Below are 27,443 nucleotides of genomic sequence, written 5' to 3' on the forward strand. Positions count from 1 at the left end.
GGGGACACTAAAGGGGACTGGGGTGACCCTGGGGGACTGGGGGGACACTGGGGGACACTAAAGGGGACTGGGGTGACACTGGGGGACACTAAAGGGGACTGGGGTGACACTAAAGGGGACTGGGGTGACACTAAAGGGGACTGGGGTGACACTAAAGGGGACTGGGGTGACACTAAAGGGGACTGGGGTGACACTAAAGGGGACTGGGGTGACACTGGGGGACTGGAGGGACAATGGGGGACACTAAAGGGGACTGGGGTGACCCTGGGGGACTGGAGGGACAATGGGGGACACTAAAGGGGACTGGGGTGACACTGGGGGACATTAAAGGGGACTGGGGTGACACTAAAGGGGACTGGGGTGACACTAAAGGGGACTGGGGTGACACTAAAGGGGACTGGGGTGACACTAAAGGGGACTGGGGTGACACTGGGGGACTGGAGGGACAATGGGGGACACTAAAGGGGACTGGGGGGACACTGAGGGGACTGGGGGGGACACTGAGGGGACTGGGGGGGACACTGAGGGGACTGGGGGGGACACTGAGGTAACACTGAGCGGACTGGGGGGGACACTGAGAGAACAATGAGGGGACTGAGGGGGACACACTGAAGGGGACTGGGGGGGGACACTGAAGGGGACTGGGGGTTGACACACTGAAGGGGACGGGGGGCACACTGAGGGAACAATGAGGGGACGGGGGGGACACTGAAGGGGACTGGGGACGGGGACACTGAAGGGGACTGGGGGGGGACACTGAGGGAACAATGAGGGGATTGGGGGGACACTGAGGGGACTGGGGGGTGACTGGTGCAGCTGGAGGTGATTGGAGCAGGAGGGCACATACATCTCCTCCTCCTCTCACCTCCACACACACGCTCCCCTCCCGGCCAGATATGGAGGTCCCGGGTCTGTGGAGGAGGAGGAGGAGCAGGGACTACAGGAAGTGGTGATCGCATAGCTGCGGGTCACGGAGCTATACAGCGGGAACGGGGTCTGCACTGAGCCCCCCGATCCCGCTGTATAGCTCCAGGACGAGCAGCGCCGCGATCACCACCTACTGTAGTCCCTGCGGCCTCCTCCTCCACAGACCCGGGACCTCCATATCTGGCCGGGAGGGGAGTGGGACGCTCAGTGGAAGGGGCGGGGGCGGATCAGCGGCGGCGCTGTCAGTGGCTGGAGGCCGCCGGCACTGCACCGCCCCTCTCCAGCCTGGCCACCCAGCATCTTCTCCCCGCTCACCCACACCGCCCCTCTACGGCTCTCCCGCCGGACCGCACCGCAACCCCCCTTCTCTCAGCTCCTCCCCGGCACCGCAGCCCGAAATGATTTTTTGTGACAATCGAATTTACGATTTTCACAAAAAATCAAATCGATTTCAACGTTCTGGACGATTAATCGAATTAATTCGATTAATCGCCCAGCCCTACCCCCAAGTCATGTCCCTGGTAGCCTAGTTAACCCCCATCAGTGATGCCTCTGGTAGGCCTAGTTAACCCCCATCAGTCATGTCCCTGGTGGCCTAGTTAACCCCCATCAGGCATGTCCCAGGTGGCCTAGTTAACCCCCATCAGGCATGTCCCAGGTGGCCTAGTTAACCCCCATCAGGCATGTCCCAGGTGGCCTAGTTAACCCCCATCAGGCATGTCCCAGGTGGCCTAGTTAACCCCCATCAGGCATGTCCCAGGTGGCCTAGTTAACCCCCATCAGGCATGTCCCAGGTGGCCTAGTTAACCCCCATCAGGCATGTCCCTGGTGGCCTAGTTAACCCCCAAATAAAAAAAATAAACATCCCACTCACCTTACCTCCGCTCCCACGCTGCCCATGTCCTCTTCTGTCCCAGGTCCTCTGTGCCGGTCTTCTCCTGCAGGCGGCGCGTGATGAAATGACGTCATCACGCGCGGCCCGCAGGAGACTGAAGACACGCGCCGCTCTGCTGGGGAAGAAGCCGGCACAGACAGCATCCTCCTGTGTCCAGCAGCTGTCACAGACATCGGAGGATGCTGTGTATGCCGGCTCCTTCCTCCTCCAGAGCGGTGAGCAGGGGAGCTGCGGGCCGCGGGCCGCATCGGGAGGTCTCAGGGGCCGGATGCGGCCCGCGGGCCGGAGGTTCCCCACCCCTGATAAAGATAGATAGACCACTGCTTTTAGAGGGGTGGTCGGTCACCTAGACAACGAGCTGTCAACAATAGGAGGGAAAGAGCAGCACTCCATTCTGTTCTTGTGTAGGATGGGATTTATTCCTGGCTGATTGGGGACTGCGCTGGAGCTGTGTATATAGCGCGCTATGTAGCAGTCTATAGCATGTAATGATACTAAAATAGCCCTGTGCCCCCTAACCACTGGCTGGCAGGGCATGCTGGGAGATGTAGTTTTACAGTAGCTGGGGAACATTACTGCAGTGTATAGGAAGTTTGACAACAACTTTATTGCATCTTTTGTCAGTCACATCCAGATCCCTATTGTATGTGGTCCCAGTGATGGCTACAGTCACATCCAGATCCCTATTGTATGTGGTCCCAGTGATGTTACAGTCACATCCAGATCCCTATTGTATGTGGTCCCAGTGATGTTACAGTCACATCCAGATCCCTATTGTATGTGGTCCCAGTGATGGTTACAGTCACATCCAGATCCCTATTGAATGTGGTCCCAGTTATGGTTACAGTCACATCCAGATCCCTATTGTATGTGGTCCCAGTGATGGTTACAGTCACATCCAGATCCCTATTGTATGTGGTCCCAGTGATGGTTACAGTCACATCCAGATCCCTATTGTATGTGGTCCCAGTGATGGTTACAGTCACATCCAGATCCCTATTGTATGTGGTCCCAGTGATGTTAGTCACATCCAGATCCCTATTGTATGTGGTCCCAGTGATGTTACAGTCACATCCAGATCCCTATTGTATGTGGTCCCAGTGATGTTACAGTCACATCCAGATCCCTATTGTATGTGGTCCCAGTGATGTTACAGTCACATCCAGATCCCTATTGTATGTGGTCCCAGTGATGTTACAGTCACATCCAGATCCCTATTGTATGTGGTCCCAGTGATGTTACAGTCACATCCAGATCCCTATTGTATGTGGTCCCAGTGATGTTACAGTCACATGCAGCGTCCATAACCTACATTACGCCATCATTTTCACATGTGATCTGTATGATAAATGAGTCCTGGGGTTTCCCACTTCCTTATTCCTTGTCTGGTCAGTATTCTCACACACAGGAATGACATTACAGCTCCTGTATTCAGTAGCTCAATATGTAAGTGCTCGGCCGCAGTCTGATTTACATCCACAGTAACTCCGGCCGTAACCATCAATGCCGTATAAAAATTGCATAAAACACCAGAAAAATCATTCACAAAGCAAACGCTGTGCCTAAAAAGTCTCAAAAAGCTTGTTTGTAAGTTTGAGGCTCAGAATCCAAAGTGTGAACACAGCCGGAGGGAGCCCCATCAGGTACTGCTGCACAGGCTGGAAGGGGTGCAGGGTTATCCAGGATGAGTCACTCTGTCAATTCACTACATTACAGCCTGTATTATATCAATATACTCCGAACTCCACCTGCATCCCCTGTTCTATCCCCCCCCCCCCATCCATCTGTTGCCACACTACAACTCCCAACATACCCTTAAAGGGCTTAAACTCAAGCCAAATTCTTTTTCTTTCAAATCAACTGGTGTCAGAAAGTGCCAGAGATTTGTTATTTACTTCTATAAAAAGTTCTTAAGTCTTCCAGTACTTATCATCTGCTGAATGTCCTGCAGGAAGGGATGTATTCTTTTCAGTCTGGAGAGCAGGAGAGGTTTTCTATGGGGATTTGCTGCTGCTCTGGACAGTTCCTGACATGGACAGAGGTGGCAGCAGAGAGCAGTGTGTCAGACTGGAGAGAGTACACCACTTCCTGCAGGACATACAGCAGCTGATGAAGACTGGAGATTTTTTCTTTTTAATAGAAGTAAATTACAAATCTCTGGCACTTTCTGACACCAGTTGATTTGAAAGAAAAACAATTTGCTGGAGTTGCCTTTTAAAGCCTTTATTACTCTAAGACAAGATGCACAATTACCTTGGTGTGCAAAACTACAATTCCCAGCATGCAACAGCTGAAGGGCCACAGGGTGAGAAACACTGACGTGTATGGTGTCTACTTAACATCTGCAGTCAGTATGTTGTGTTTCTACATACTCAGTGCTGCTGTTACTTTGGGGATCATCCCCTGCCAGAGGAGTCTGTCACCTCTTCCCCCCATTCAGAATACATGCTCCCCCAGCCATGCTGAGCATGCATGCACAAGGGGGAAGGGGTTTGGGGGAGAGTTGTTGTTCATTCATCAGGGATTGTACAGGCTTAGAAAAACATGGCCGCTTTCTTCCACGCACAGCACCAGCCCTGTCCTAGTTTGGGTTTTGCAGATTTGTTGAGGATTTTCCCAATTACTTTAAAACCTGTAAGAAATCTGCAGCCCTCCAGTCCTGTGTGAACACGTCCGCACATAGGTCACCAGCTCTGATTAATATACATTAGTCACTTCACCAAGCAATGGCTGCAGATCACTTGTTGTATCTTAGCCGCCGCAGCCTCCATGTTTTTGCCCTTCCTTTCCCCCGCTATACAGTATATAGAGTATACGTTCTCTATTTGCCTTGGGTAGTGTCCCATTTGCCTCTACCCGTCTTGTGTTTTGTTCCCGGCCGTTGGTCTCCTCTAAAACGGCCCCTTGTCCGCAGCCTGGGCACAGAAGGAACACTTTGCTCTTGTTTTTGTTTCCTGGTGTCATATGGAATAAATTACATCGATGACTTTCCTCCAGACACGGCTCCTGTTACACCCGAATGGGAAAGTCTCTGCGGCCGTCTAAGCGTGAGCCCCCTGATGTGTGAGTCATGTGACACTTCCCTTCACCTCGGCATCTGGGTGGGCTTGGAGTGGAGGTGGGGGCTTGTACATCATAGCCCAGAAAATGGATAAATTTTGAATTTTGGGGCAAAAAATTTGTAATCGTTTTCTTCATAGATTAATTCAATGATATTGAAGATTTGCTTTCCAACAACAATTTGCAAGATTTCATTACTGGGCCATGTTCACACAACCTACTATTGGTTTTCACTGAAACAACGGCCGTTCTTTTCATACTGCAATGAAATGCCTTGAAGTCAATGGAACAATGACCGTTGTTTAATATGTTGTGTGGAAACGTCAATGCATCTCATTACAGTATGAAAAGAATGGCTGTTGGTTTTAATGGAGACCCACGGCCATTCTTTTCAAAAGTAATACGTCGTGTGAAAGTAGCCCTAAAGTGTCTCTGTTTACATTTTTTTTGAAGAAATCAATAGTCCAGGTGATTTTAAGAAACTTTGTAATTGGGTTTATTAGCCGAAAAATGCATTTTTATCATGAAAAAGCAGTTTGAAGCTCTCCCCCCTGTCTTCATTGTTCTCTATGGAGAGGGGAGGGGTGGAGGGAGATGAGGCACCAAAACAGGACAACAAAGAGTTAATTTACAGCTACATCACCAGGCTCTCTCCTCTGACATCAGGACTGACCTCTGAATACTGGCTTTCACACAGCTCCCACTGTGTAATCCTTTGTTCTCTCCTGCCGACTAATCTCCCTCCTCCCCCCTCCCCTCTCCATAGAACAGACAGGGCTTGACTGATGTAAAAGAGTCAAGATTTGCTGATAATAAGCAGTGGATGAGAGGGGGGGGGGCCTGGGAAAAGGTTTTTAAAATGCAGATAATGGCATATTTGCCTAAAAAAAACAATTACAAAGTTTCTTAAAGGGAACCTGTATACAGCCCCTGGATACATACCCTTACCGACGAGTCCCGCTCCTGGATCCGGTCACAGGACGAAGATATCAGCGCCCGAAGCCATGTGCGTGCGCCGCTGAGATGGGTTCAACGCCCATAGAGAATGAATGGGGCTGTCATTCTTTATGGGCGCCGGACTCCTCTCTGTGGCGCGCGCGCACGGCTTCGGGCGCTGATATCTTCGTCCTGGTACCGGCTCCAGGAACGGGACTCGTTGGGCGGGCTCTGTGCCCGCGTCCCCGGTGACAGGTTCCCTTTTAAAATCACCTGTACTATTGGTTTCTGCAAAAAAAATGAAACAACAGTGACACTTTAAAATGAACCAGAACCAGCTCCGCCCCATTCACTTAAATACAGCCATGTTGTAGCGCTGTTACCAGAAGATAGCAGCTGTGTTTTGGTCTCTCATAGTTATATAGTACGTTTCCTGCGATGATTCCCCCGCCCTCGTGTTATACTGTTCCCTGTCTTCTCTATTAAAGAATTGTGACCACAGGAGGCATGAATACCAGGCCGACGTCTTTAAATATTCATTGGTGTATGCAGAGCTGACAAGCGATGCCTTTATGTGCGGCGGTATAACATCTAGCGCTATATGGCGGAGTAAATAATGGATGGCGCAGATATAGATATTGGCGGTGTGAAGGATAATGTCACCCGGGTGATAGAAGCGCCGCTCTTCACGGCTGACATTTAATAATAAATGAAGGCTTGTAAGCCACTTATCCGCCGCTCGCCCCGCAGATCGCTATCCGCCGCAGAGAATTAGATTAAACACGGAGTATAAAGGGGGAGACCGGCAGCCGCTATTTTTCCTTATTGTTTCTCTATGAAGTTAAAAGAAAAATTTGATTTTGTCAGATTCTCCATCGAGCATCTGCGATAATGTGATCAGGGGCTGTGACGCTTCTCTCCCTTGTGGACATAGGCTGGCAATGTATGGCGACCACCATCTTGTCTGCACATAGGACTCTATTACTGTTACCTACGACAGCATCCCAACCCCTTGTACTACTCACTAGAAGAGGGTCAGACCCCCCAGCTGATCATACACCAAATACCCCTATACATAAGAGCAGACAAAATATCCTGTGTATACGGGGTAATCCGACTCGCTACTATAAGAAGATTTGTCTGACGGTGGCTTATATACATGCACACTCAGCCATACTGAGCAGGGATATGTATGGGCTGCACAGGACGAATAGCTGCCCTCCAAAAACTTAAAGACTTATTGCCATGTTAAAGAGGTTGTCCATGCAAAATCAACTTTTCTCCTATCCACAGTAATCCAGAAGAGCGCTGTACTTGGCTCTCTCCGGCAGCTCCATAGGAGCCTATCGGGCCGTGTAATAATCGTTTAACGAGGGCTGCAGGGACATTTTTACCGATGTCCTTGCAGCCCTTGCTTAAACTGCATACATTCCCTATCCATGGTCCAGGGCTTCTCTTGCTCTGGGCTTCTCCCTGGGTCCCACGCACTCCAGCTTCAGAGCAGCCTGTCTGAGCTGACAGGCCGCTCAGCCAATCACTGGCCGGGACCGCCCTATTACACGTAGCGATGTGCGGTCGGTGTCTGACAATTATAGGTCGAAACCTATATCAACGATCAGCCGATGATCGCTGTCATCGGTTGAAATGATAATCAGGCGGATAAGGATTATCGTTCCATGTGATAGTACCCTTAGAGTATACACGGCTATCCTCACTAGTCACATAGGAAGGGAACGGAGCAGTGGCCAAGCATTCATTCTATTGCGCCATTGACCTACGTGACCCTGCTTCTTGTGATTGGTGGGGTTCCATCTAGTCAGCCCTATTAGTATTTCCCTTATCTCAGGATAGGGTCTGGGTGCGGAGACCCCCAGCAGGCAGCAGTATAAGGGCCAGAAGCCGGCAGCTACACATACTGGTATTGTTGGTGTAGTAAGGCTGGGGCGGAGAACCATCTATATCCCAGTGTTATCTTGTTAGATGGAAACATTTTGTAAGCGTTACCCGTAATAAATGTCTATTTTCCTTCTCCTATAATCATGGCCTCCTCGGGGGATCCTCGCACACTTTCTGGGTCCGTCCCTTACATCTCTATGGCCGCTCCTGTTACAATAACAACCGCAGTGACAGTCCTAGGACTACAGCCGGCCTGTTGTGTGTGAACGCACCCCTATACACCGATGGTGCCGAACCTTCCACCTCTCACCCAGTTCTCTTCTCCGTTCGCAGGTTGCCTCTTCAGACCTCCTTCATGAACTGATCAGAAGACTCTTCTCCCTCGTCTGCTCTGCAGAGACTCGCCACAGAGGAGCGCGCAGGGGTGAGAAGCCGCCATCTTTATTCCTCTAGCTATGTTATATTACCAGCACCAGGGTCCTGGGTTCACATCCGGCCAAAAGCGATGGACTTTGTATGTTTCTCCCCGTTTCTGAATGGGCCATGAGAGTGTCGTCATGTTTTATGTCTGTGGGTTTTTGCTCCTGCGTTGCTATGGAGGGGCCCGGCTTATACACAGAGAAAAGATAATGCACCAAGAAGGAGATATGAAGCTGTCTGTGTGTGACTGTAATGGTGATAGATGGAAGTGATCACAGTATGAGAGCAAAAGGATAAGTATATGGAGGAGCCAGTGAGCGGAGGCGCTAGCATCCTTCCGGGAGTCGTGAAGCCTGTATACCAGATGAGATACGGTTGGATATGGGGCATACAGGTCCTGCCTTTTGTCCACAGATGTTACCGCTGGGCCTGCAGATCCTGTATACTCATAGGTTGCTGAAATTATGTCATGAGAAACCCGTGTGTGTGTGGTGACCATTATCCTGCAGCCAGGAGCCATGAGAGACAACACCGGGCTGCAGGATCTCCTGTTCATATCACAGAGCTGTTAGTGACTCTTATCACTACTAGGGGTGACCACTGTCCTGTTTGGTGTCCTCTACATCATTACACCAACAAGGGGCAGTGTGTCCTCCCCACATGATCACACCAGTAGGGGGATGTGTCTCCTCCCGACATCATCACACCAGCAGGGGACAGTGTATCCTCATCACATCATTACACCAACAAGGGGCAATGTGTCCTCCCCACATGATCACACCAGTAGGGGGATGTGTCTCCTCCCGACATCACACCAGCAGGGGACAGTGTATCCTCATCACATCATTACACCAACAAGGGGCAGTGTGTCCTCCCCAAATTACACCAGCAGGGGACAGTGTGTTCTCACACCAGCAGGGGGCAGCGTGTCCTCCCCACATTACACCAGCAGGGGGCAGCGTGTCCTCCCCACATTACACCAGCAGGGGGCAGCGTGTCCTCCCCACATTACACCAGCAGGGGGCAGCGTGTCCTCCCCACATTACACCAGCAGGGGGCAGCGTGTCCTCCCCACATCATCACACCAGCAGGGGGCAGCCTGTCCTCCCCACATCATCACACCAGCAGGGGGCAGCCTGTCCTCCCCACATCATCACACCAGCAGGGGGCAGCGTGTCCTCCCCACATCATCACACCAGCAGGGGGCAGCGTGTCCTCCCCACATCATCACACCAGCAGGGGGCAGCGTGTCCTCCCCACATCATCACACCAGCAGGGGGCAGCCTGTCCTCCCCACATCATCACACCAGCAGGGGGCAGCCTGTCCTCCCCACATCATCACACCAGCAGGGGGCAGCGTGTCCTCCCCACATCATCACACCAGCAGGGGGCAGCGTGTCCTCCCCACATCATCACACCAGCAGGGGGCAGCGTGTCCTCCCCACATCATCACACCAGCAGGGGGCAGCGTGTCCTCCCCACATCATCACACCAGCAGGGGGCAGCGTGTCCTCCCCACATCATCACACCAGCAGGGGGCAGCGTGTCCTCCCCACATCATCACACCAGCAGGGGGCAGCGTGTCCTCCCCACATCATCACACCAGCAGGGGGCAGCGTGTCCTCCCCACATCATCACACCAGCAGGGGGCAGCGTGTCCTCCCCACATCATCACACCAGCAGGGGGCAGCGTGTCCTCCCCACATCATCACACCAGCAGGGGGCAGCGTGTCCTCCCCACATCATCACACCAGCAGGGGGCAGCGTGTCCTCCCCACATCATCACACCAGCAGGGGGCAGCGTGTCCTCCCCACATCATCACACCAGCAGGGGGCAGCGTGTCCTCCCCACATCATCACACCAGCAGGGGGCAGCGTGTCCTCCCCACATCATCACACCAGCAGGGGGCAGCGTGTCCTCCCCACATCATCACACCAGCAGGGGGCAGCGTGTCCTCCCCACATCATCACACCAGCAGGGGGCAGCGTGTCCTCCCCACATCATCACACCAGCAGGGGGCAGTTTGTCACTCCACAGCACAGACAGGATTGAAGCACTCACCACGAGGCTCCACACTCCAACCCGACCATGGTCAAATCTTAAACAGAACCTGGATTCATCACTGAAGGCCATATGGCTCCAAGTCTGAAGCAGTCCAGTTCATGACACAACAACAGTGGCAACAGTATCTGTCAGCTGGATACAATGTCTGAGTTCATTGTAGAGACATGTCTAGCAGTCAGAGGGCTCTCACCAAGAGGTACACTACCCAGAAGTAGCCTCTGAGAGCTTTTTATAGAGAAGTAGGTGAGGCACTTTTACACCTCCTTGTGGCAGGGCCGAGTGTGTGATCAGATCTCTCCTGTCATCCTTATGTATATGCCTGTGCCCCATATGTATATTGTTATCCATGAACCCTGACTCCTATCTCTCTTCTCAGGAGCCATGGAGGAGTCTCATTTTAACTCCTATTTCTGGCCAGCCGTCCCCACGGTCTCTGGACAGGTAAGATGAAGTAGTGATGGTACTGTACACTGGATAATTCTGTCATCAGCGCTCTTTTACAAGGCACGATCAGTCGTATGGCCAGGCCACAGGAACGATTGCTGGATTATTGTTCAGGCCCTTGCCAGCCGCTCATCTACTATAACACAGGGAGATGTGCGGCCAATGACCAATGATTCCTCAGCAAGTTGGAATGGCCTGAGCAGCCATTGAACATGTGTTTGCTGGTTCATCATCTGATGGCTGGCTCCATTACCCAGGGCGATCATTGACCAATAATCACCTTGTGTAATAGGACAGTAGTCACAGGCTTCTCGGCCATTAGATCTGTGGTAGTAATGAGGAGTATGATGGTGGGCACGTAAGGGCCATCATATAATATAATTTGTTTGTTTGTTTTTTAGCAGATTGACAACTCTATGTTCCTAAACAAAGTAAAGGAGCAGCTTATTCAAGAAAAGGGCTGCAACCTAGGCTCGCATTACCCCACTCTCCTGACGGTACCCACGTCCGTCTCCCTACCCGCCGGCATAAGCGTAGACGGAGACAACAAGGTGGAGATCCATGGCATCCCTCACAGCCAGGCGTCTGTCACCCAGAACATCACCGTCCTGCCTGTCCCCACAACGGGGCTCATGACAGCAAGTGAGTGTCAGACATTAGGGTTATCGAGTTGCGTTTCAATCCACTGATTCAGATTGTTAAACAATCACATAGGCGCCTTTTGGCTTTTAATCTGAAAAATTTTAGGAGCCAAATATAATTTTTAGGGGCTCACACTATCCCACTCAGCTGACGGTACCCACGTCCGTGTCCCTACCCACAGGCATAAGCGTAGCTGGAGACAACAAGGTGGAGATTCATGGGATTCCTCACAGTCAGGCGTCTGTCACCCAGAACATCACCGTCCTGCCTGTCCCCACAACGGGGCTCATGACAGCAAGTGAGTGTCTGACATTAGGAGTATTTCCTTTGTTAAGATATTTGCAAGCAGTCTTCTTTCTTACACTTTTCATGCTGTGGGGGAGATGAATTACAGCTATCCTATGTTACATTCACATTTGACGTATACTGGCAGAATGGTGTACCACGGTGTACCTGCACCAGACCTATTCAGTTCAGTAGACCAAACCTAGTTGAGTATTGACTACATTTAATCCATTTTCAGGGGTATACTCTTTGGGGGGGTTGTAGGACTCCAGGGCACATGTGGCTGAGCTTTTGAGTCCTGCTAAAATAAAACAAAAAAATACTGCTTATACCCACTGTTCAAATGTGAATGTAGCCTTGCGTGTGGCCAACAGATTCTATGGCTTTTCAAATCAAGGTAAAAGTTGCTAGTCATTGCTTCTAGATATGTGGTAGAAATATATATTATATATTATATATATATATATATATATATATGCCAAACTTATTTTTGCAAACCAAATATGCTTAAAGAGGACCTGTCACCCCCCGTGCCGGGGTGACAGGCTCCGGACCCCCTGTTAGACCCCCCTATACTTACGTGATTCCGCCGGGTCCCGCTTCCTGAGTCGGCCGGGTCCCGGAGATATCAGCTCCCGAAGCCCGGCGCGCGCGCTGAGAGATGAGTCCGATGCCCATAGAGAATGACGGAGCATCGGACTCCCCATTCATTCTCTATGGGCGCCTGACTCTGCTGTCAGCGCGCGCGCCGGGCTTCGGGAGCTGATATCTCCGGGACCCGGCCGACTCAGGAAGCGGGACCTGGCGGGATCACGTAAATATAGGGGGGTCTAACAGGGGGTCCAGAGCCTGTCACCCCGGCACGGGGGGTGACAGGTGTCCTTTAAGGGTACGTTCACACGTACAGTATCGCTGCGGATTACTCGCACCGAACCGCAGCAAACTCGCATCGATGCACATAATACGCTGCGATTACACAATACCATTCAATAACATACAACTCAGGATCGCTGCGGATTTACCTGCGAGTTTCTCACAGCGTATAATCCGCATCCAATACTGTACGTGTGAACGCACCCTTAAAGGGTAATCCAGCAATTCTTTCATATTAACTGATGTCACAAAGTTATATAGATTTGTAATTTACTTTAATTTAAAAATCTCCAGTCTTATCAGCTGCTGTGTGTCCTGCAGGAAGTGGTATAATCTTTCTGTCCAGAGCAGCAGCATATCCCCATAGAAAACCTCTCCTGCTCTGGACAGAGGTGGCAGCAGAGAGCACTGTGTCAGACTGGAAAGAATACACCACTTCTGCAGGACAAACAGCAGCTGATAAGTACTGGGTATCTTGATTTACATATCTGTATAACTTTCTGACACCAGTTGCTTTAAAAGAAAGTAGCCCTTTAAAGGGGGGGTCTGATCTGGGATATTTTAGTGACCCTTGTGCAGTCTACACCACAGAAATTCATACACTTAGTACACTCCTCACACACATTGTGTATATACCTTATGTACTATGTACATCTCCTGTGGGTAAGAACATGACTGTACATAAGGACACTGTGCCCCACCAAACAACCTCAGTTTTGTGTCCAGTGTGCGGCATTCTGCCAGCTCTTATGTGAGGTACACACAGGGTTTGCGCCATCGTTTACTAGCCACTGTGAAATTTCAGACAGACCACAATGACAGTAGGGTCAGTCAGGGTGTCTATCCTTTTGGTGGCAAGACCAGCTTCGCCTGCTGCTTTGTGGTTGTCAAATGCATCAAAGCTGCTGACAGACATTTTAAATAGACAGCTCCTTGCTGTTCTACGTTTTGTTGCAATAAAAAGGAATATCTAACTTGCTGATCGCCCCCTATTGTGCACAGGAGACACCCAGGAGGAAGGTATGTATTTTACCTTCATCCTCGGCGTGATTCCAATACATTTAATAGTTTGCTGCATGGTCCAGTGAGACCATTAGGAGCACTGCCCACCTGATCAGCTAATGATAATGAATGGGAGGGGGACAGATCAGCGCTATGGGTGAGGGGTAGTGTTCCTAATGGTCTCACTGCTCCGTGGAGCAAACTAACTGCACTGGAACGCACAGAGGAGGAATGTAAGAGACATATCTTCCTCCTCAGCGTCTTCTGTGTAATAGGGGGCTATCAGCAAGTGAGTTTTATCTATAGTGCTGATAAGTTTCTACTCTGTAGCACTGGCTTGGAAAATTGGTAGATATTAGCCACATCAAGCCTTTTTCTTTATTATCTTGACCTTTTTATTAGGTCATAAATGTGCAAAGGCCTTATTCATACGCTTATAATTGAGGAATGTGCATCCATAATTGTCCGCAGTGCACGGACTTCCAAATAAATAGTGATCCACGTCGCAATTACGGGTTCATACTAGGACCTGCCTGACAGAACTATGGACGTGTGAAACAAGGGCCCCAAGTCCCCATTCTGCACAGTGGTCTCATCCACATGCTCAGCTGTGAACCTCCATTTATTAGTGTCTCGGGCCTATTTCAGGTGTCTGAAGCAGGATTTTCTGATATAAAGCAATGCGTGGTGGGAGAGGTGAAAGCGGTTGTCCAGCGAAAATCTTTTTCTTTCAAATCAACTGGTGTCATAAAGTTATATAGATTTGTAATTTTCTTCTATTTAAAAATCTCTTGTCTTCCCAAACTGATTAGCTGCTTTATGTCCTGCAGGAAATGTTTTATTTTCAGTCTGACACAGTGCTCTCTGCTGACATCTCTGGCCGAGACAGGAACTGTTTTCTATGGGAATCCCTATAGAAAACCTTTCCTGCTCTGGACAGTTCCTGTTTTGGACAGAGATGTCAGCAGAGAGCACTGTGTAAGGCGTCACATGGGTACATCTGAGCCGTGTGGTCTGACAGTGGGGGTGCAGATAAAATGCTCTCTGTTTCTATGGGCAACCTGCCGACTTTTGAAAGCGAACATAAATAGAACTAAATCAGCACAAATGAAAGAAAAGTACTCTCTCTGCAGCAGATATATTGTTGGGTAAAGTTTGGTGTTCTATAAATTGATTATTAGTGTGTGTGTATATATATATATATATATATATATATATATATATATATATATATATATATATATATATAGGTGGTCCTCGGGTTACAACGGTCTCGAGTTACATCGTTTCGTGGTTACAACGCTTTATTCGACGCCTTATTCCGACTTACACGGTATCGACGTAACTCGAATACATGCAGCGGCAGAAGAATACAGTACAATACTATACTGGTACAGTACTCAGTTATGCGGTTCTAGACTGAGGATATTGATAATTATGTAGGGTACTATGTTAGGATAGGCTGTGTTTACAGGACAGTACTGTTGTTATGGTACAGTATTGTATGAACATATGATCCGACTTACATCGAAATTCGGTTTACAACGCAGCGTAAGAACGGATCACTGACGTAAGTCGAGGACTACCTGTGTGTGTGTATATATATATATATATATATATATATATATATATATATATATATAATATATATATATATATGTATGTATAATATATATATATATATATATATATATATATATATATATATATATATATATATATATATAAAATGTGTATATATAGATATACACTGTATATTTAATCTCAGCATACAGCCTTGTAGCCATTGTCACATATGTTGCTTCTCTTCCTCCACAGCTGGCCTGGTGATCACGTCTCCTTCTGGATCTCTTGTGACTACGCCGTCTTCTTCTGGTCAAACCTTTCCTATTTCTGCCCCTTCCACCATGATTGTGTCTACCCTCCCAGGCTCCCAAACATTACAAGTTGTGTCTGAGCTTACCAAGGCCAAGATCCCTGAGGTGGGTGTCCAAAAGTCAGGCCGTGGGAGAAAGAAGAAGAGAATCCCAGAACCTACACTACCCGAGCTGCATGACCCCTATGACTTGTCTAATGAAGATGATGAGGATCACCATAAAGATGGGAAGACCTATCGGTAATAACACCACTGTGGAGTTGTATTGTAGGGTAATAGTGCAATATAAATATTTAGAAAGGGGTTCTCCACTCAGGACATTCACTATGAGCTAGTAGTCTATTACAAAGAGAATATCAGGGAATCTGCCACCAGTTTAAAAGTATTATCCAGTGCTACAAAAACATGGCCACTTTCTTCCAGAGACAGCACCAATCTTGTCCCCAGTTTGGGTGCAGGTTTTGTAACACTGTTCTATTGAAGTGAATGGAGCTTAATTGCAACCCACACCTGAACTGGAGACAAGAGTGCCGCTGTCTTTGGAACAAAGCGGCCATGTTTTTGTAGTGATAACTTCTTTTAACATCTCTAAAAGTTCTCCCTTATGCACATCAGTGGATTGGGGATAACTTTTAGACATTGGAATACTCCTCGTAAGTTCAATTTGCTAGCTGGACACCACCTCTAATGGAATCTAATACCTAGATTATTTTATCAGTTAAAGTATTTTTTTTTTAATTTTTATTTTTTTGCAGAAATCAATAGTCCAGGCGATTTTTAAGAAACTTTTTGTAATTTGGTTTATTAGGCAAATATGCCATTATCTGCATTCAAAGAGACTTTCCCCGCCCCCCCCCCCCCCCTTCTCTCTCATCCACTGCTCATTATCAGGAAATCTCGACCCTTTTACATCAGTCGAGCCCTGTTGGTTTGGCTGTCCAGGCTTGATGGGAATTGTAGTTTTGTAACAGCTGCAGAGTCCGAGTTTGACACCACTGACACCGGCGCTATTATGTCTTTCAGTTGTATACTACATAGTCAGTCAGACTTTTTCTGTGGTGATGTGTATGTCATCTGCACCTTCTCCTGAATTCCTCCATCACACCCCTCCTATAATATAAGCCGTTGAGTTAACAGTCACCGCTCTCCTGTTTCAGATGCCGGATGTGCTCGATCACCTTCTTCTCCAAATCCGAGATGCAGATTCACTCCAAGTCTCACACAGAGGCCAAGCCCCACAAGTGCCCTCATTGCTCGAAAACCTTCGCCAACAGTTCCTACTTGGCTCAGCACGTACGGATCCATTCGGGGGCTAAGCCCTACACCTGCAGTTACTGTCAGAAAGCCTTCCGTCAGCTGTCTCACCTCCAGCAGCACACACGGTAAGAGGGCAAGTAACAAAATAATCGCTGTAATGGAGGCAGAGATAGGGAGAAAATGTAGTATGTGAGCAGAGTTGCACAGTGTGTTCTCAATTCTATATAGGGGTCTTGGTCTTAGGCCGCCACTGTCATAATCATTTCACGCTATACATAACTAGGCTCATTGGTTGGATTCTTTACTACACACAGTTTAGGATTGGACCTTGTGCAGGATACATGGGTGTTTTCCTATTATGTACTTGACGATTCCTCCGCACACAGATGATAGAATGACACAGCTGCCATATTCTTATATATGCTCTCTGTTCAGCGGATGCTTTCTGAGGGTTGCAGTGGTAGTAGCAGGTAGATATATGTGAATGTGATGTCATTCTAGGACATCCAGTCAGTCTGTGTCACACAGGGAGTGTTTCCATTCGGACATCGTGTCGCATGTCTCCTCCCTCCTCCATTCACACAACAGTTATACAGCGTGCCATGTGTCCTTGTACACAGCACTGAGACATTGTCATCTCTCTATCACGTTTGTCTCATTATGTAGTCCCCCTCTCTCTGTCCTTATGTTGTGGCGTTACTTCCTTTGTCCTTTTGTTCTGCTTTGGTCTCCATAACTTGCCCCTGTTCTCCACCCTCCTCCTCCTTCTTCCACAGTGTTGTCTATTCTCTCCTATTTTATGTCCTATATTTTTTTTCTCCCTCCGCATTGTCCCCTGTTACCTTCACTTACTATACTGTCTCTTGTTTGCCCCCCCATATCCCTGGTGACCTTACTCTTCTGCCTCCATAGTAATACGCATTCTCTCATCTGCAGTGTTTTCTCCCCTCATTGCGCTTGGCCCCCAGCCATCCCAGTATTGCTTGCTATACCCACTGGCCCATAGTTGTCTCTTCTCACAGCCATATCTGCCTTATGTTGGCGTGCTTTCTCAGTCTTTGCTCTCCCCTACATCAGCTGGCATGTCTCATCCTACCTTTCAGCACAGTTTTCCCTCTCCCATTGCTCATCTCGCTCTGCCCTCCCCCGTTTTCATCTCATCTTCTACATATTGCTCCTCACTTTCCCATCACATGGACTGCGCTTTTCTCTGCCTTCCTGCTCCCTTTCTGTATCTCTAGTCATTGCTTTCCATCACCACAATCCCATAGAAGCTTTTCCTCTCTCTCTCAGCCATGTTTACATCTCCTCCATATCTGCTGCATACAGATACCATGTCTCATTTTCTCACTAACAGTTGCTTATTGGTCCATCAGCGTAGGTGCAGCACACAGCAGACTCACAGGTCCCCAGCCCCTTTCCCTTTGTCTCTTTACACACTATAGACATCCACGCTTCACCATGTACATTGCAGGGTTAGAAAGTTGTCACATGTACACGCAGGAGTTTGAAGTTCAGATCCATTTTTAGCAAATCTGTTTTCTTTGACATTGTTCCATCTATAAGGCTGGGCCATTATGGTAGTGAAGGTTGTGGGAAAATATGATCCCAGAATATACATCTGCCATTGGAGGTAGTCTGTACACTTTGAATGGAGTGCTTCATTTCTACATTACCGACAAATAGTTTTACAGTATATTATACTTAGTTCAGTGTTCAACACAGAGATGTGCCATGCAGAATGAAAGACCCCACAAAAGTCAGACGAAACCTGCCGGTACGGTGTGTCTCCCTGGAGATGAGCCACTGCCAGAGCTGTATTGCTGCAACTTACTCCCCTAAAAACACACGATCAGCCAAGCTGGGTGAGTGTGTGTTTTGTGTGTCAGATGGACAGATCTTTAGCTGACAGCATTAAAAGGTGTCTGAACATCTGTATATAGAAGAGCTGTGGCCTCTCCTGATGCGTTCCTCATGAGAGAACAATTCTTTAACATCTGTATTCTGTGGAAATGTGTGTCTAAGTAGCCAACTGGCTGTTACCAGTCTGGAGCGTGACCCTATACGGTGTAAGACCATCGAATTAAAGCTGACAGTGTCAAACAATGTAGGAACTCACTCCAAACTGGTAATACCCAGATGGCTATTTATACATACATTTCCATGAGGAAGGACAGAGGAGCACCACACCACATCACAGAGCTATAGGAATAGATGATCCAGGAGAATTTGCACTTTGGTTAAACTCTGTGTCAACAAGGTGTCAGAACAGGAGGCTGACGTCCTTTGACTTAAAGTGTCACTGTCATCATTTGATTGGTCCAGGTCTCAGTGTTCACACCTGTACCGATCGGGAAAACGAGGAGGCAGAAGACTGCGCTGCAACACGTCCTCTCTTCGCTCTCTGTCAGCATAATCATTCAGGCTCCTTAGACTTATATTATGAGCCGGACTGATCAGGTGACACAGAGCCAGGAGAGGACAGTGCTTAGCCCGGTCTTCTCCCGGCTTGTTCTCCCGAGTTGGTACAGGTTTAAACTATCAGACCTGAACCAATCGAAAAGTTTGACAAATCTCTATGATGTCTCTATGATGTCTCTATGACATGTCAAAATTTTCCTACAATGACAGTGACACTTTAAAGGGGAAACTGACAGCACATATGCACATAACCATGTTTCCAGTTTCCCATTGCTGTTCACATGAGCAGTGCATACTTACCGTCCATACTGCTCTGTGATCTGGCGTCTTTATGAAAAATGTTCTTTATTCCTGGGCTGACACTGACAACGCCCGCCCCGCTGTCCATCCAATGGCTGTAGCTTTCCCCCCGTCCTCTGCTGTCGATCATCATTGGGGGGGCTGAAGCTATAGTATCGGGTGGAGCGGGTGCTGCCAGTGTTGGAGACACACCTCTGTGACACTGTCAGCCTAGAAATACAGAATGTTTTTCATGAAGACACCAGACCAAAGAGCACCACGGACAGTAAGTACAGATTGCTCGTGTGAACAGCGATGGGACACTGTCTGCACGGTATATGTGCGTATCTGTGCTGTCCACTTTCCTTTAATGGGCCAAACTAAGGCTAAACTGTGTTTGGTCCATTTTCCAAATGACTCAATGTAGTGGTTCAAGGCAGCAAGTTGTCTTAAGGATTGAGACCACTTTGTCTCCCCCTTTGTCTCCTATTGTAGTTTTTACAATAGCTGAAGATGCACAAGTTGCCGACCGCAGGTGCGGGACTCGCAGGGCTTTGTAGTAAATGCAGAAATTAAATAGACGAGCTACACAGTTTGTATAAAATAAAACCTAAGTAACTGGGACTATAGGAAGACACAGTCATGTTTCACGTCCACCACAAGCTGCGACAATATATAGTTTTGTATGTAGTTGAGGAAGCTGAACGAATAAATCACAGGATGGTATAGTAGGGACTAGACAGAGCCACCTTGTATAACCATGATGACACTCCATACACCTGTATAGATCACCTGCCTCACTACATTCATTGTCACAATGGTTCCAGACCCAACCTTTGTGTTGTTCTGGCAGGATCCACACGAAGGTGCACAGTGCGGTCTCCAAGCCCCACAAGTGCCCGTACTGCTCCAAATCCTTCGCCAACCGCTCCTACTTGACTCAGCATGTGCGCATCCACTCGGGGGCCAAGCCTTACAGCTGCCGCTACTGTCTGAAGGCCTTCCGCCAGCTCTCTCACCTCCAGCAGCATACACGGTAAGGGGGCAGGAGGAGAGAGCTGGGGGAGCCCCGACACCAGCATGTTACCTTCTCTACCCCACCCACCTAACAATGTACAAATCATGCATCTCTACATGCACACAACCTATTCCTGGATACACATCCTCTGTGGTTGGTTGGGGTCTGCTTGTGATCTTCACCTATTATTCTTGACACTCTGTCTGGACAACCAAATTGCCCACTTCCGCATAGTCAGAAACCCTTCTATATAACACCGTAGTCAGAGGAGCATTAGTAAAACAGAAAGGTGTTTTCCAGAACTTGAGTTGACTTAGTATAGATCAGCAGCATATGATGGGAGGGATATGACACCCCCCACCCACACACACACACACACACACACGTACAGCGCCAGGCAGCTGATCCCTTCCAGGTAAACAGGACAGTGTAGCAGCTCCCCTGTCATTTTTGTAAAATGGGGAAATTATGAAGTTCTGCAACTTTCTAAGATACTGTGTACTGCTCATTGTTCACTGCTTTCAAGATCTCTGCTTGCAGTAGGTGAATGTGGACATTCAGAATAAAAATGGAGGATGGTGGAGCTCTCTAAATTACAATGGACTCGAGGTCAATAGTAAATCCTGTACCAAAGGATTGAAAATTAATAATAGAAAGGAAAAAAGGTAACTAATCCTCTAGAGTACTTGCTTAAATGAATATAGTTTTAATTGACACCATAACAATATATATATAGAAGTAATATAAGTAATATGTCTCAAAAACAATAAACAATGTAATTATCAATTAGATCGAGCTGCAAAAGCATATGGTTAAGAGCATAGAGTTTAAAAAGTTCATACGATGTTAAAACCGCTTCGTGCGCACCTGAATTGAACCCAAACAGTAAACGTACATTCACACAGTGCATTAGTGTTGTTCCACAGTATCTGCTTGGAATGATAAATCACTGTTAGGATTTGGAGGTATCGATAGCTCCTAAAAAAGTGCAAATTTGCAAAAAAGAGTTGGCGTAGTACGCCTCTCACCAGATCGCTGTTGTATCAGCCGTATCTTGAGTCGTATGTAACTTGTGGTGCGCCGGAGGATCCTCCACTGCAGAGCGGAGGATCCTCCGGCGCACCACAAGTTACATGAGAGGCGTACTACGCCAACTCTTTTTTGCAAATTTGCACTTTTTTAGGAGCTATCGGTACCTCCAAATCCTACCAGTGATATATCATTCCAAGCAGATACTGTGGAACAACACTAATGCACTGTGTGAATGTACGTTTATTGTTTGGGTTCAATTCAGGTGCACACGAAGCGGTTTTAACATCGTATGAACTTTTTAAACTCTATGCTCTTAACCATATGCTTTTGCAGCTCGATCAAATTGATAATTACATTGTTTATTGTTTTTGAGACATATTACTTATATTACTTCTATATATATATTGTTATGGTGTCAATTAAAACTATATTCATTTAAGCAAGTACTCTAGAGGATTAGTTACCTTTTTTCCTTTCTATTATGAATGTGGACATTCTTTTAATTCCGAAAACCCATACAGACCTAAGGGTATGTTCACACATTGCTGGTCTGACATGGATTTCAACACAGGCCCCATGCTAAAACACACGTCAGATGTGATGGAATTGTCCACAGGTTTCCACAACACACAGGCACAGGGAAATATGTCTACAGATTTAGCTGTCAGTTCTGCAGATGTAATCTCATGGAAACTTAGAGGGTTAAAGGGTTGTTTGTCAATTTTTATTTATTTCTTTCAAATCAACTGCTCACTGCCAGTGCCAGAGACTTGTAATTTACTTCTATTACTTCCAGTACTTATCAGCTGCCGTATATCCTGATGTTTGACACAGTGCTCTCTGCTCTCACCTCTTTCCATGTCTGGAACGGTCCAGAACAGGAGCCAATCCCCATAGAAAATCTCTCCTTCTCTCATGAATGGAAATATTACCACTTCCTGCAGAACATAAAGCAGCTGATAAGTACTGAAAGACTTGAGAATTTAAAAAAAAAAAGTAAATTACAGATCTCTGGCACTTGCAGTGACCAGTTGATTAGTCATATCCTATTACACAGGGAGATGTGCGGCAGATGTCAGACTATTTTTTGACATGTCAGGGTGGAGGTATCGATTGACCGAGCGCTTTCTCATGCAATGACTGATCGCTGGCTCTATTACACACGGCCATATCTACCTGATTGGGATACAGTTGTAGAAGAGCCTCAGCTTGGAGAATTATTAGGTCTGTACAGGTTTCTATAAAAACAACAGATATTAGAAAGTTGCTGAACTTACAATGAGCCAATGTTTCTGTATTATTTACACGTGACCGTTAACCCCTTCCTGCCCTCCGTGTATGTAACATCCCAGCGTATCTATATACTGTCAGGTTATGTAGAGACAGGTATTTCCTAGTGTCAGGCTTCATACACACAGATTGAATCTGTTCCCCTCCTCTTGGGTGTCACACACACGTACACATTGCATTGTCCCCCGTCCGTGTGCTGACAATTGGCAGGTTGCATACACTCATACAAGTTCCCGCAAATCTTTAAATTCTTTAATGGTCCCTGTCCCAACCATTGTGTTGTTCTGGCAGAATCCACACGAAGGTGCATATTGTGGTGTCCAAGCCTCACAAGTGCCCGCACTGCTCCAAAACCTTCGCCAACAGCTCCTATCTGGCCCAGCACGTGCGCATCCACTCGGGGGCCAAGCCCTACAACTGCCGCTACTGTCAGAAGGCCTTCCGCCAGCTCTCTCACCTCCAGCAACATACACGGTAAGGGGGCAGGAGGAGAGAGCTGGGGGAGCCCCGACACCAGCATGCACCTTCCTTCCCCCCACCAACCGCATGCACACGTGTCTGAATGGAAACCGGGTCAGGGGAGGGATGACATCCTGTCTGCTCATTTCACCCCTCCCCTCATTAACATCCCCCCTCCCCTCCTTGCGCTGCTTTCCCGTGCCTGCCGCTAATGCCTATGGGTATGTTGATGTAATTCTTTATATTTTCCTCTCTGCATGCAGGATTCACACAGGCGACAGGCCCTATAAATGCGTCCATCCTGGATGTGACAAGGCTTTCACCCAGCTGTCAAATCTGCAGGTAGGTTTCACATGTTGTGCACCACACGTTGTTGCTTTCTGCCTAGCGTCACTCTCTGTACGGACCTTATAGGAGGCTGTGATGCCAGGGTTGGTGCTTTTGCTACCTATATAGCCTATAGCCTTTCCAGCCTGCACAATATCAGGTCACTGGCACAGATGCATTGGTGATATAAGATGACAGACTATTGCAGACTAGGCAACAGGCCATTAGCCTTCCATATAAAGGACAGAATGGAAACATTTACTATTTCATACGCGGAAATTGGGTAAAACTAAGCTGATATATCAGGAGCTGCTCTTGTCTCCTAAAGGGGTTATCCAGACTGTGAAAAACATGGCCGCTTTCCTCCAGAAACATCACCTCTCCTATCATTTGTTCAGGTGTGGGTTTTGCAGCTCTATTCCATTGAAGTGAATATAGCTGGATTGTAATATCACACACAACCTGAGACCAGGGGTTGCGCTGATTTTGCAAAAAAGTAGCGTCTGTTTATAATCCTGAATAAGGTTATTTTCCCAGGGGGGAAAATCAGCGGCCGTTGTTTGATACGGCTCTTACATAAACAGCATTTAATTGTAATTGGAATGTGGGCAGATTCGGGTGTGCCCGCACTCCAATTTACCATTGACCACAGTGTAAAGTACAGCCAGGAGCCGCACTCTACACTGTAAGCACAGCCTACTTTCTACAGCCGCTGTTCACCGAACTGCGGCCGTAGATAATAGACCTGTTAATTATATTGTGCAGCCACAGTGAACAACGGCCGTAGTTTATACAGTGTATATACGCTAAGGCCGTTATTCCATACACTGCTATGCAATTAAGCAATGTTCATAAACAACGGCCATTGTTTAACGCCAAATAGTGTGTGTGTGAACATGGCCCAAACCGTACATTAATACATGTCCTGCCGCTGTGGCTGTCTGTTTCCCTTTTATGCTGTTATGCTATGGAAAATCCATTTAGAGTCGTACAATTTAAGATATAAGTTGTGTAGTTGCTCGGGGTCCCACCAGTAGGCCCCTTAATGCTGTCTCCCAATCACTGTATTACGGTCACTTCAGGTACTGGGAGCTCTTATAGCAGATTTGGAGAATGTTCTGTACAGGTGATGTTTGTCGCCCTCGGCTCATTGTTCTTTTGTCTCTTTGCCGTCTCTGTAACTTCACGTTTATTTGTCTTTTAGTCTCACAGGAGGCAGCACAACAAAGATAAACCCTTCAAGTGCCACAACTGTCACCGAGCTTACACCGACTCGTCCTCCCTAGAGGTCCACCTGTCTACTCACACCGTCAAGCATGCTAAAGTGTATACCTGTTCCATCTGTAGCCGAGCATATACTTCGGTGCGTGCTGATATTCTTTTATTATACCCCTCCATGATTCTTGATGTGTAATGTATTGTTGTTTTCAGCTCTGGTCTTGGAGGACTGCAGGCTTTAGCACGGATACCTATTAACCCCTGAATACTACGTGTTTTGGGCCTTAGTTATTGTGCCATTTTTAGCTAGTTTCCACTTAAACAGATGTATTACAGTGGTGCACTCTCTGATAGATTTAGTGCTCCAGACTCCTGATAGCGAGAGGCAGCAGCATCTCAGCCTTCTCGGCGTTTGCCGGTCCTTATCCCTGCACAGAAGCTGCACTATTGTCTAATTTCCTTACACGGGACAATGAGAACTCATAACTTGAAGTGTTGAGATTGCTGGTTGTAAGTGTTGCTGCTGTTAAACAGATGAAGCTGAGAACCCCTTCAAGGTTTGATTTGGCAGCTTTATTGACCCTCACCCCATAGAGATCCTGTAATCTTTTTGAAGCAGCTGTATTGATGTATCATGGGGCAGCACATGGTTACGGCTCTGCAGCCTTGTGGTGCCCTTCAGCCATGGAGGCCATGATGTGGCACAGTAAGTGTCCTATTAGACTAATTGATTTTTAACGATTAACGACTATTGATAAACAATCGCATACGAGATTCTTTATCGTTAACCTGCAATCATTCACCATATTACACAGAACAATAGTCATTAGTTACCATAGTTACTATAATTGTTCTCTCCATCTGATCCCAGCAAAACAATAAACAATGTGCAATTACACTGAACGATTAGTAAATAAAGTGCAATTACACTGAACGATTAGTGAACAAGTGCGGCATTTGAGCGAACGAATGTGGAATTACAGCGAACGATTAACAATGATTTTAGGTTCAGATCTACATCAACGATCAATGACACACGAGCAATTTTTCGATTTGTTTCCTGCAATTGCACAGAACAATTATCGTTTAAATTTGAAAGATATAACGATTTTTTTGCACGGTAATCGTCCAGTGTAATAGGGCCTTAAGTGTAGTGCTTGGACTGAACCCCTGAGTTCCCAGCCCATTGCTTAATAGATGCTTAAGCGGCGGCCTATGTTACAGATGCTCCTTATTACAGAAGTACATGGTGACACCAGCTCCATACTTACTTATTTTGTTCTCTTCTATCCAGGAGACGTATCTGATGAAACACATGAGGAAACACAACGCTCCAGAAACTACGCAGCCACCCCCTACGCAAGTCCTAACCTCACAAGCGCATTTCACACCCGTGTCCCAAGCCCCAACGTCCGACGGTCCTCAGTGCTCCTTTGACATGAGCCCCTTCAAGACTGATCATCACAAGGACTTATGTTTGACCGTGGCCACCAGCACCATTCAAGTGGAACATTTAGCCAGCTCCTAGTTATTCAACAAATGGACAAAATATTTGTGGGAGGGAAGGGTCCCGGACCAGACGTATGGGGAGGGCTTAAAGGTCTGGACCGGACCTTTCTTGCCGGGTGGGGAAAAAGCAACAGAAAATAAAATGGATACGAACTTTGGCTTACGGAGATGGAGATAATGGACTCATAACCAGCCTCAGTATAATGGAGGTTTACAAGCTATTAAATTGTTGGAGCCCTGAACACGGGCAGAGATCAGGCCGAAGTCCTGACGACAACACTTTTGCTGCTTGCTCATAGTATACATTAACAGCACACGGAGAAATGCAGTGTCCAAGCAGTGTTATATACAGTGCGCTGCATCCCATCATTGACTTCATACAGGTTACTTGCAGTGCAAGCGCTGTCACTGAACCCGGAGGATGCCATGCACCTAGTGTTTATAGCCAGTGTCAGTGCCCAGCCAGCAATACTTCCCATATGGGACAGATGGGAGGGAAGTATGGTTTAAGATTTTTGGACTTTTATTTTATACCCTACTACATAAAATGGGGAGGGCGGGAGGTGGGGGGGAAGTTCTGTATTATATATTATTTTATCCATATCTTGTTCCTGCTCTTCCTCAGCTGACATCTTCCCTGGAGGTACACTGCATAGGATAAAGGAGTGGAGGCCATATTAAGACTGACATTGCCGGTCTCGGGAGAGAAGGTGGCCGATGTATTGACAATTTTCTGCATTAAAGGATCTATTAGCTAGTTCTGCTCATCTGCCAGGGAGAGGAGGCTACGCCTGTGTCCTGGTTCATATTATGTATAAATATATACAGAACAAAGTGTGTATATCTATCCACTGCTTTATTTACTGCTCTAGCTTATTATTTTTTTTATGCGGTCTGATACATTATATCACGTGGGGACCTACTAGGTAGGCCCCGACACTCAAACCAGGTCTTTTCCTTTCTGCGTACATTTTGAAATGGTTATCGTCAGACCTGTTCTCCTCCCTGCTCCCCACCCTGGTACCTGTCCCAATCTCCTCTCTTCACCCTGGTCGCTGTTATCTTCTCACTGCTATGGTTCCCGTTCTGTTGTCCTACCATCTTACACCCCTGGTCCCTGTTCTAGTCTCCTCTCTCCCCTCCCCCCCCTTCCAATCCCTGTCTAGTTCTTCTTACCTTTCACCACTCCATCCCTGTCAAGCTATCCCATCCTACTCACCACCCTGGTCCCAGTTAGTTTTTTTACTTACCGCCCTTATTCCTGTGCCGATCTTCTACCTTCTCATTGCTCTAAAGCTGACTATACAATTTC

General features: G+C 47.5%; 1 protein-coding gene across 5 annotated transcripts in view; it reads left to right on the top strand.

Annotated features, from left to right (window-relative positions):
- ZNF384 (zinc finger protein 384) overlaps positions 1 to 26,972 on the top strand; it is a 38,608-nt gene extending 11,636 nt beyond the window's left edge. The window contains exons 2-12 of one of the 5 annotated variants that reach the window (XM_069979914.1): positions 8,048 to 8,138; positions 10,576 to 10,640; positions 11,048 to 11,285; positions 11,467 to 11,583; positions 15,264 to 15,561; positions 16,479 to 16,703; positions 20,132 to 20,314; positions 22,910 to 23,092; positions 23,341 to 23,419; positions 24,609 to 24,767; positions 25,917 to 26,972. In XM_069979914.1, coding sequence (XP_069836015.1) covers positions 10,581 to 10,640; positions 11,048 to 11,285; positions 11,467 to 11,583; positions 15,264 to 15,561; positions 16,479 to 16,703; positions 20,132 to 20,314; positions 22,910 to 23,092; positions 23,341 to 23,419; positions 24,609 to 24,767; positions 25,917 to 26,150 — 1,776 coding nt within the window. In that variant the 5' untranslated portion in view covers positions 8,048 to 8,138; positions 10,576 to 10,580 and the 3' untranslated portion in view covers positions 26,151 to 26,972. Of the gene's footprint in view, positions 1 to 8,047; positions 8,139 to 10,575; positions 10,641 to 11,044; positions 11,286 to 11,466; positions 11,584 to 15,263; positions 15,562 to 16,478; positions 16,704 to 20,131; positions 20,315 to 22,909; positions 23,093 to 23,340; positions 23,420 to 24,608; positions 24,768 to 25,916 lie in introns of all 5 variants that reach the window. The other 4 variants (XM_069979913.1, XM_069979917.1, XM_069979916.1 and 1 more) reach the window with 4 other exon arrangements.
- Positions 26,973 to 27,443: the final 471 nt, after the last annotated feature.

The sequence above is a fragment of the Dendropsophus ebraccatus genome, chromosome 8 (genome assembly GCF_027789765.1).
Source record: "Dendropsophus ebraccatus isolate aDenEbr1 chromosome 8, aDenEbr1.pat, whole genome shotgun sequence".
NCBI lineage: Eukaryota > Metazoa > Chordata > Amphibia > Anura > Hylidae > Dendropsophus > Dendropsophus ebraccatus.